The 11,791-nt window shown below is 38.4% G+C and overlaps 1 protein-coding gene across 3 annotated transcripts in view; it reads left to right on the top strand.

Annotated features, from left to right (window-relative positions):
* The first annotated feature begins 483 nt into the window (after positions 1-483).
* Positions 484-11,791, top strand: part of LOC144797569 (SLAM family member 9-like) — a 782,823-nt gene continuing 771,515 nt past the window's right edge. For all 3 annotated transcript variants that reach the window (XM_078668219.1, XM_078668220.1, XM_078668218.1), the window contains exon 1: positions 484-615. In XM_078668219.1, the coding sequence (XP_078524345.1) occupies positions 558-615 (58 nt within the window). In that variant the 5' untranslated portion in view covers positions 484-557. The remainder of the gene's footprint in view (positions 616-11,791) is intronic.

Genomic DNA, 11,791 nt, shown 5'->3' with positions numbered 1-11,791 from the left:
CCCAAACTGCCAGGACAGGTCCTCCCTGGACTGGAAACAAGCATCCTAGTACCATGTTTTTTTTGTTTGCTTTTTTCGCCCTAAGTGGCAAGGTATGCCCAGGCATGGGTCCTTTGCTCACTTTGCCACTGGATTCAAGATAACCTGGCTGATGACGGCTATTAGCCAGAAACCGGTCCCAAGATGCTTGTCCAGGTAAGACACAGTTTGGCAGTTCGGGCTGGACGGTCCCCATGAGGCACAGGATCAATGCTAATTTGCATATAGCTGTGTCTGAACTGGGGTGGCAAAGTGAGCTAAAGAACGAATATGGATTCAATCCAGATCTGTGACTGTGGTTGAGTGTCTGAAAAGTTTCAGCACTCTGTCCATCATCTGTTTAGTTTTTTTTTTTGTGTGTGTTCCCTTTTTTTTGCTTACAGCTATAAGGCACTCTGACAAGTTTCGTGACGACATTGACCACTTCCTCTCTTATGACTAATGGTAACTGCCTTGCGTTTGTATCTCTAACTGTTTCCTCTACACAGAAACACGTCCTTGCTTTGTATTTGAACAGAATGTTTTTGGAAATACGCAAAGCTGTTCTTTGGAGTTGGATACTTTTGCTGGGATGTGGTACGTGCTCTTACTCTTTTCTGTGAATGAAGTTATCGTGTTGTGTGCTCAGTGTGAGTGAGAGGGAACATTGGGAGCACGTTTTTTGTTGTTGTTCTCACTTTGAACAGACAACATTAAATAAGGCTCTCAGCTTTCCTGTTGTATCAGCCTTGAGCTGAGCAGGAATGTTCCTTGTTTTTTTCAAGAAGGCATCAGTCACAATAACTTGGGGAAATTAGAAGAAATATCGTACTCAGGTGCATATAATCAAGAATGGCGTTAAAATTATCGCAGCTTTAGCGGCAGGAAACTGCCCCTAAAGCGGTGATAATGGGCTTGTTAATAAGCCCTTCAGAATTCCAATAGAAGCCCATGTTCATACCAGAACATGGGCTTCTATGGGAATTCACAAGGGCATATTATCAAGCCTATTATCGCCGCTTTAGCAGCAGTTTTCTGACGCTAAAGCGGCAATAATTTTAGCGCTGTTTCTTGATAATATGCCACTTAGTACCTTGTGCAGCAGATGAAAATGTGGCGGCCCAGCCCAGCCTCCTCCAAGCGATGGCGAGCAAAGACGGGTCTTCCTGATCCTGTCAGACACCCCATGACTCTCGTCTTGTGTTCATGTGATAATTTGTCTGCACCACCTGCCTTAATATTGTTCTGTAAATTGTACAACTCTTTTAGGAAAAAAAAATATGACCACTTTTAAAGGATATTAATATCAGAGATTATGAAATAGCCATGCATCATTTGCAATCCCTTGCATCTTTAAGTGTTGGTCTGAATATTGTAAGCTACATTCAGCATGTTCTTAAGCACAGGAACTCTGACGCCACTGGAATTGCTCATATGTTGAGCTTCCTTGCCGCTACTTCTTACTGGCCTTGCACATGACATTTTATGACGCTCCGTTTTCGAAATTGTGAGATGTGATGATATTCTTTTTGCTTTATGCACATGATACTTTATGATATTTCCCCAGACTTGTTGATCTTGGAATGTTGCTCTAGTACTGTCCTTTTGCATGTTTCTGATCTAATTTTATCAATGTGTTCATCTTTGTATGTATTTTATTTGTCTTTAATAGCTTATAGCCGAATAACGTTTTGTTGTTGATTGTACTCTTTCAAAAAAGTTCAGATATTGACAGCCCTACAAAGGTAACAAGCGAAGTTCTTATGCAGCAATATTCATATATATAGTTCTAACCAACTTTCACATTTGCATTTTATAAATGAAAAACTATTTATGCTTAATAATCTTTTTTTTCTCGCGAAATGAGATGTTGCTCTTGACGGGAGACAGACGTTTTCTCTTCAAAATTAATTTAAAATAAATTAAATAACAATCTTAATGCTCTTAGCGTAAAGATAATGTAGGTAGTTCTGTTTAGTCTCATCTTAAATGTATAATTAGCTTGGATTTGTCATTCTTTTTTCTGCAAACAAAACATTTTAGGTCAAATGTAACATTTGTCTATTTTAATGGGTGCTGTGAATCAATAAAGCTACTCCTAAATATAGTGAATACTTATCTTAAGGCCAAAAGCATGCAAAAACTGTTTTGTTCTAGTGTCCCTAGTGTACAACTGAGTCATTGAGATCTAGAACATTGTAGGTGATGCAGAAAAGGAGCTGTGCCTGCAGGGGTTGCATGCTGTACATTTCTTTCTGATAAAAGCCTTAATGGCAGATTTATCATAGTTTTGTGTCACTTTTGCACCACGCAAGGTGACGTAGGGTGTGCAGAACCTAGAACGAGATTTACCAAGCCTAGCAAGGTCACACTACAAGGCGCTGTGTGGATTAGTAAATCTGGAGTAACGCAAGTATCTACCTTGTGTTACACTGCATGGTGGCGGCGCAACATGGGTGGAGTGTGGGTGTTCCCACGCATCCACTAATGCAGTCTGGTGCATTCACACCGTTGCCAGCAGTGGTAAACCTGGGACAGCATCAGAATTTGTCTCCTTCCCACCAGAGGTTTAAAGGTGAGAGATATATTTATTTCTCCTTGTTGTTTCTTGAGTGTGCTGCACTTAGAAAGTGAAAATTACCCCTAAGGGATGTTTTTGTGCAGTAAGGTGTCTCTTCCTGCATAAAAGCAATCCTCCTACATCACAGCGTATGGGTACCAACATTTGTGCTAGGCTGCACTGCGTGCGCCAGGACAAGGAGATATGGGGCCTTATTTATGAAAGCCTTGCGCCACCGATGCGTCACTTTTTCCCATGTTAAAAGTGACGCACCGGCGACGCAAGGCTTTCATAAATAAGGCGCCATGGTGCATTCCTCCCCTCTCCATTTCACGCAGCGCATAATAAATATAACCCTCAATTTCTACTTGCACTATGTGTGTACCTTTTTAAAAGTGGCTACTAGGACCACAAATATCATCGTGCAGGCATAATACTTTGAGAAAGTCAATCCCAGATAGTCGCCTGTTAATGGGCGCCAACAGTTTTTTTTGTGAGCAAGACAACAAGAAGGACTGTTTGAATAGCCATCACCCCTTTTCATTGTTATCCCATGTTATGCCGACATCAACACCGTTTTGGTGGCAATTTTTGTAATTCATAATGTATACAACTGGGCAATTTGCACAGCCACCCATGCAGAGTTGCTCACTCTGTGTACCATTCATGCATCCCTGCAAGGAATGTCCACTGCTACTGGGACAGACGGAATGTTCTGCTGTCATCTTAACTGGATCTTTAGAGAAAGAGAAAGTGGACGCTATTGTATCTGAACCATTCGTGTGTTCAAACCGCTAGCTACATCTACAGTCCTTGTGACCCACGACCTCGAGAAGTTTTACTTGCATTATCTGTGTCTGGCAATTGGAATAGAAGTAGAAATAGGACTACATTCATTGAAGTTCAGCAAACACTATGGAAGTAACTCCATTTACTATTATTATAAAAAGAGGACTATTAAGAATGAAACAGCTATGAGTGAATTGTGGAGAAACTAAACGCACATATGTAGAAAACATGGCAGAATATTTAACCTGATCATCATCAGTGGCAAATTAGACTGATTATTGCAAAAACCAAAGTGTACAATTGTGATAATTTTTCTTATTTTAGTTCATGAATGCCATCAGGACTCTGGTGTGTAATTTAGTTATTTTAGTTTCTATATTTAAAGGAAAATAGTCTATTATCTTAACTGTTACTTATTTAATTGATTTGTAATCTGAAATACTGATTTATTTTACCTATATTTTAGTTGGGGGATGCTAGGTTTGTAGGGGTCTATGGCGAGGAGTTAATAAAGTAACAAATAGTTCACTAATAATTATTACTTGCAAAATAATTTTTGAATTGAATTTTAAATATTTAAATTGAGGAATGCTTATTTAACAATTTTTCTTCAGGTGCAGGATGCTAGGTTTGTGGGGGTCTAATGTGGGAAGTTAATTATATAAAAATTAATTAACAATTCCTTATTAATTGTTTATTCATTGTTTAATTTATTTAAAATATTCAGGTTATGGAGTCATTGTTTTAGTGACAGTTTTGGTGCAAACTTCTAGGTTTGTAGGGGTACAGGGTGAAAATTAATTAATAAATGGATAACAATTATTTATTAATTAATAAATAATATTTTATCAACTAATGTTTATGTATATTGATTAATTGTTTTCAGTTTTTAAGAAGATACATATATATTTTAAGTAAACTAATATTTTTATTGATTAAGAGTTTGTTATTTGGTCTACCTTCATGGAGTTACTCCTAAATGTGATGTGTTTGAAGTGAATTATTTTCCATACTCTTGTTTAGACTGCAGTAGAAATAGAAAAATTAACATCTTAGTAGTTCAAACTTCCCCTACTGTTGCACTGTTTGAAGTAGGACTAATAAATATCAAACTGCCGAATTCCAACACTTTCCCCTACTGTTGCACAGACTGGAGAGCAAATAGTAAGTTTTACCCCTCCGGAACCCAATGCTTTCCCTACTGTTGCACAGACTGGAGTGGGAATTGTAAATGTTACCCCTTAAAGTCCAACATTTTCCCTATTGTTATGTAGACTGTAGTGAAAATAGTACAGTGGAGTCATGTGTATTGGGGTGCCTTAGATATTCCAAAGTTATATTTATAACCTAAATTTAGAATTTACACACCATCTTTAAATTACTATAAGTTGTGCACCTCGTATACAGTGTTCTCACCCCACTCCTCATACTACATTAACTATAACTCACGCTTTCTCAATTCACTGGTTAAACCCTTGCATGTGACATCACATACAATTTCAAATCAAAGCTTTCACAACAACTCTTATGACATCTCCATAGAGAACTATTTTCAGAACACAGTGCATGTTAGAGTAGCAAGTTATATTTAATGTAGTATGGCGTACAGTGGAGTCATGTGAATTGGGGTACCATAGAGTGAAATAGCACAGAGTAGAGTGACGTAGAGTGGAGTGGCATATAGTGTATTAGCGTAGAGCGGAGTGTCGAAGACTGGAGTGGCATGTAGTGAAATAGCATAGAGTGGAATACCATATAGAGGAGTGGTGTGGCATACCGTGGAGTTGCGTACAGTGGAATAGTGTAGATTTGAGTGGTGCATAGTATATTTGCATACAGTGTAGTAGGGTATGGATGTATTTTAAATTTTGGAGGACTGCAGATTATAGTGTGTAGAGTACCAAAAGTCAGCCACTTACGCTGTATTGAGTTTCTGTATGTGTACCAAGCAAAGCAGGGTGACACATGCTGGATTTCCGTACTTTGGTAGATGTTCCTTAAGTTTAGTATTGCCTTTGCAACAATATGTTTAATGCAAGGTTAAACAATAAAATCCCACATTTGTCCCCATTTATATATTTTGCCATGGTATACCGCAGTAGGTTAGAAGTATACCGTGGTACAGAGCAATCAGAAGCCAGAATATAATTGGCTAAAGTCTGCCTTTACAAATTTAAAAGGCTGCCATAATCCTTTTAGTTGACTTTTGGATTGTTGTAACTTATGGTCTTAAATATAAGTAAGTAGCAGGTTTTATTGTTGTTCCCAACCTATTACCATTTTTTTTTAAAGTCGAAATAGGTATGGAAATTTTTTAAATAATTTTCAAAATATTTATTTAACCATGCAGTTTTGCTGTAGTACCTAGCACGTACCATATTTTTAAAATAAAATGTACCTTTTTTGTTATTTTTCCATACAAAGCAGTAATTTGTAGGTTTTTCTGCGGTAATGCAAAGACTTTTTTGAGATAATAAAATATGTAAAAAAATGTAAAGAAACTGCAGTACACTGTATTTGTGAAATAGTGTTTGTTCTATTTTTTTAATGTGTTCTTTTTTTTACGGTACTGCAGTACTACCTAGGCAGTACCTCAGTACTCCATAATATTTTTTTCAAATATATAGAAACTTCAAATTATATTTCCTTACCTATTACCACTTATATTAAGGAAAAATTGTGAATCCCAATACTTACCTATAGTTATGCCCTAAGCTAGAATACTGGCAAAGTGAGTTTAAAACAGCATGGCTGCCTCTAGTTTTGGTAAAGACAGCTATTATTCAATCAGATAATGACTTGTCATTGCTGTGTACTGTGGTACAACCTCAAAACTGCCTGGAAACTACAGTGTCAACAGAGTTTAAATTTAAAAGTTTAAAATGCTTATCATCTGAAGGAGATCTATGGTAAAGAAGTGTAGATGGTGGGGAAGCCAGTCATCTCTTGGGAGAAAGTGGGCAAGCATATAAGGGTTATCTTTCAATTAAGAAACATTAGAAATATTACTACAAGATTGAGCCTTACCCGAGCTGCGGAACAAGATAATATCCTGCAATAATTATAAAAACTCACCCGGATTGGTGGGCGGAGTTATTGTATGGGTTGTTTCATTGAATTTTGGATGCAAGGATTATACCTGAAAAGTGGAGAGGGGCAATTATCAGGCCGTTACAGAAAAAGGGAGATATAACTAGCCCCAAAAATTATAGGCTGATTAACTTCCTGGATGTAGCCAAAAAGGTTTTTGCTAAAATAATCCTGGGAATGTTAAAGGATTGGGCAAATCTTAACGGTATAGTACCACCTGAATAGGGGGGGCTTTAAGGAATGGCACTTGACAATTGACCACTGTTTCTCGCTCTGGTCTATCACATGTACGTCTGTGGAGCAGAGGGGGAGCCTATTTTGCTGCTTCATAGACTTCCATGCAGTTTTTGATCTTGTAGATAGAAACCGCATATGGGAGGCATTGGGAAAATTCGATATCCCAAAAGACCTCTTAAGATTGATTCATTTGTTACATAGGGGCAACTGGGTCCCAGTTATTATAGATACTGTGGGGACCCTAACGCAAAAAATACAAGTAAATAATGGGTTAAGACAGGGGTGTGTATTAGCCCCTTTACCTTTCTCTTTATTTGTTGCCGATCTGCCTGCGACCTTAGCTGCCGCAATTGGATTCAGTCCTAGGATGAATAGTAAAAATGTGGCATGCCTCCTGTATTCAGACGATCTTGTGATTTTAGACCGTTCAGAAAAAGACCTTCAAAGGAAACTAGCTTAATTTGAGAATTATTGTGGGTGGAAAAAACTCATGGTAAATATGAATACAACTAGGGTCCTTTGCTTTGGAAATACTAAATGTACTTGGCACCTAGGCTCAGAGAGAGACTTGAATTAGTAAATGGATATAAGTATCTTGGAGTCTGGTTTGAGCGGTCCTTGAAATGGAAAATTCACCTAGAGGCTTCAAAGACCAGGGCTATTGCCTTGGTGAGTGGGCTGAAAAAAACATAATGAGGCCTTTGGAGAAATGACAGTGTAGACCAGTCCTAAAAGCCTATGAAGCAATGATCCCCCCGCAACTCCAATACAGAGCTGAATTGTTATATATTTGTGGTAAAAACAGGTGGGATGCCGAGGAGGCGAAATGCCTGAAGTATTTACTATCACTTTCCAGTTCAGCCATGATCCAAGCACTAAGATTAGAAATTGGCATGATTTCATGGAATATTTTGGCTGCAAAAGCCCTAATAAGATTCTGGGGAAAATTGAGTGGGGAGGACAGACAGAAAGTTTCTCAGTGGTGCAAGAATGAAATTGTGCAAAGTGAATTAAAATGGGCAAAAAAGGTTAGGGCCAACCTGGTTGCCGTTTGCACAGATATGAAAGTAATGCTTCTCCCACAGACCTTACAAATAGAAATCTCCAAGAGTGAGGTAGGCCAAGAACTGTCCAACAAAAGTGACTGTCAATACCTAAGAGAGAAAAAGTCAGTGCATTTTATGTTAAATGCTTGACAGAATAAAGTGAGTTATCCGTTTGTGGATACCCTACCAAAGCAGCTTCTAAGGACTGAAGTGTTGAGAGTAAGACTAGGACTCAACCCTTGCAAGGTAAGTAATACGGTAAAAGCAAAAATAATTGGTATAGGGGGGAATTGTTCTTGTGGGTTGAATACTAAATGTGATATGTTGCATATTTTGTTGTAGTGCCTAAAAATCAAACAACAGCGGAGACAGTGGTTATGCCCAATATTTCTGAAATATGGAATATTGACTCATGGGCAGGCTGCAGAACTTTTAACTGATATGCGTTTTCTAGACATAGCATTTGGAAAATTCATGAAGGCAGCCAGTGCAGTGTTTATGGAGAATTAGTAGGAGTACGGATGTATTTTACAGGATTACCTGCGGATTTTATTAGAAAAGATATTTTACATGGGTAATTCTTATGGTTTTATTAGATGGAATGTATCATTATATATGTATTTGCTATCATATTTAAATGTTATGTTGTTTGAAGGCCATTGGTCTAAAAAACATATCTTTGATTAAAATAAGAAATAAAAATGCTCATAACTGTAAAAATACTTACCCTTTTTAGTTGCAACCACAAAATGGGGCATCTACACATCATAATTTTTATTCCTGCAAGTTTCATCAAAATCAGACTGGTCGTTTTTGAGTTACTTCGTATACCAAAGTCTATGTAAAATGCATTGGAGTGCAAGTGTGTTTTGGCCCTCCCCTTTTTCTTTGCACCCCTTTGACCAAACCCCAACAGAATACTCAGTCCTCCACCAATGTAACGGGTGCAATTGTTCTGCAAAGTTTTGCAGAGATTCGTCAAGCAGGCACACACTTAATAAGGGGCAAAAATCTAAATATAAGTACAGAGTGGCTATATAGTGTAACATATTTTTACAAATATATATTTTACAATATATATTATTTTATTAGTATTTAAAATGTATTATTACACATATATATATATATATATATATATATATATATATATATATATATTGTCCATCAAATTGCCCGAAAGCTTTTGAAAGCGCACACTTAGCTAGCTGCACCTTCCGGTTATTGTTTCAAGGCAGAAGCTGGCGCTGATGTTCCTTGGATTATTATCGTTAGACCTGATGCGTTTCATGGCTGCTGCCAATCATCAGAGGTCGCTTAATGAAAGACTCGTGCAGGCAGTTCTGGTTACCTTTATTTGCTTAATTACTTACGCGGCAGCCCTATCGCGGAAAGCAGCACCGTCCTTGCACCACAAAGGAGGCCGTGTTCGGAACTGGGTCCGGACTTGAATACGGTTTGGCTAACTGCGGCGAAAACTGCTCGTTCTGAATTCCTGGGCCTACTATGGGTGAGTAATGCTTAAAAATCATGACACGATAGCAGGACCTACTACACGTGTGATTTGGTTTCTGGATGGGACTACTAAAGCCAGCATGCATTGTGAACATCGAGCAGCCCACTGAGGGCGTGGCATGAATATAACCAAATAAAGGTAACCAGAACTGCCTGCACAAGTCTTTCATTAAGCGACCTCTGATGATTGGCAGCAGCCATGAAACGCGTCAGGTCTAACGATAATAATCCAAGGAACATCAGCGCCAGCTTCTGCATTGAAACAATAACCGGAAGGTGCAGCTAGCTAAGTGTGCGCTTTCAAAAGCTTTCGGGCAATTTGATGGACAATTACTTACGCGGCAGCCCTGTCGCGGAAAGCAGCACCGTCCTTGCACCACAAAGGAGGCCGTGTTCGGAACTGGGTCCGGACTTGAATACGGTTTGGCTAACTGCGGCGAAAACTGCTCGTTCTGAATTCCTGGGCCCACTATGGGTGATTAATGCTTAAAAATCATGACACGATAGCAGGACCTACTACAGGTGTGATTTGGTTTCTGGATGGGACTACTAAAGCCAGCATGCATTGTGAACATCGAGCAGCCCACTTAGGGCGTGCAACGAATATAACCAAATAAAGGTAACCAGAACTGCCTGCACGAGTCTTTCAATAAGCGACCTCTGATGATTGGCAGCAGCCATGAAACGCGTCAGGTCTAACGATAATAATCCAAGGAACATCATCGCCAGCTTCTGCCTTGAAACAATAACCGGAAGGTGCAGCTAGCTAAGTGTGCGCTTTCAAAAGCTTTTGGGCAATTTGATGGACAATATATATATATATATATATATATAAACACACGATATATATTCATGTTAATAAGTCTAAAATATTAAAATTATATTATAAAATAAATATTTTTATTAACTATATAGGCTTTTATTGTCAAGATTAAACTCTAATATTTATGGACCAACATTTGTCAGAGACTCAACTGAAAGTAATGATTGAACTAAATATTTTTAATGTTTAGTTCCATTTACATTGCACTGACAAAAACAACTTTACATTTTGTTTAAAACCCCAGAATTAGACAGTCCTATACGATATCTACATCTATATATGCCACCAGATCTACCTGAACCCATAATTCCACTCTCGGACCATGAGGGCTCGAAGCAAAGCGTAAGCAACTCAATATGTGATATTACTGAGAACCCCTAGCAACAGATGGCAGTTACAACTCTTCAACAGACAGATTTTGGTTTCACTAGTACACCATCGGTCTTGTACCCACAAAACCTGGTTAAATATAACTAAGAGCATAGTCATTCGCAACCACCTCAGAAGTCGCCTACTAATACTTTTACCGAGGAACTAGACCGGCTCTACTCCATTAACACTAAACTGGAGTACCCAAGCAAAATAATGTGCACTGTTCAAGTTCATTCAACACTGCAGAGCAAGACCGTAAAACATGCCCTAGGTGACACTGGAACATTAGAAATAAACTAAAGCTTCTTAATGCCTTAACTGTGGTGGCGATTCCGCTGCGGTGTGGGCATTTTAAAAGGTGGACAGGGCTGCGTCGGCCAACGGTCGTTTGCAGCACCAGGGAGGGAGAGCACGGAACAGGTTAAATAAGTCAGGGGCACCTAGCTTTGCTTCACTAATGAGCAAACATGAGTTATATCCATTGGCTAAGAACTCCCAACCAGATAGCACCCCCGCTAACAATCAAAAGTCCCAATCTACCGTAAGACATTATTTAATCACATCTGAGTCGTTTGCTCATGATCAAACCCAAGGGACATAGTTACTTCACTTAGTCAAGTCAAGTCAAGTCAAGTACAACTTTATTGGATTGCTATTTCATATACTCATAAAAACACAAATTAAAAACATGTATATAGGTAAAAAAAGAAAAGCGTTATACATATACATTACTGGTTCAAATGATTATACATTAAGTGCAAAATCATTTAAAAACTACATAAACTATTAAAAAGAAATAGCATTTGGAATCTGGAGTCATAAAAATACTTAAATTCATCAAAGCAGCATCAATACCATTTTGCTATCATTTGACCTTTAGACTTGAGTTCCCATCCTTTTTCTGCGGTTAACAACGTGCTCTAAAAACATTGCTATCTTCCAAATGATATGTACATTATCTAGGAATTGCAAAGCAATGAAAGCTGGCCTACATTGTCTAATCCCAAAACATTTTAGAATAGGAACAATCTACACCTTTCTCAGTTCACTGTAGAATTTGCAAAACAGCAGCTAATGTACAGTGGATTGCTCTGACAAATTATCACATGAACAGAGTTGCAATTGTCGGGTCCAGTCTTTCATTGTTGGTAGACTCACAATTCTATGGAAGATCCCCAGTCTAAATTTGGTTAATAGAAACGGTCATACCCCCCAGGAACTACTTTCAGGTATGGCTGAATGTTAAAAGTAATTAAAATCTGTTGGTTTAGCTAAACTCTAGGCTTCACACTCTCAGACGAGTATCTTCTGGCTTCGAGATGCTGGAGACCCTCTTGTTTAGGT

Source organism: Lissotriton helveticus, chromosome 12 (assembly GCF_964261635.1).
Source record: "Lissotriton helveticus chromosome 12, aLisHel1.1, whole genome shotgun sequence".
In the NCBI taxonomy this organism is placed as follows: Eukaryota; Metazoa; Chordata; class Amphibia; order Caudata; family Salamandridae; genus Lissotriton; species Lissotriton helveticus.
Note: the sequence above shows the minus strand (reverse complement) of the source record. Positions and strands in the feature narration are given on the sequence as shown.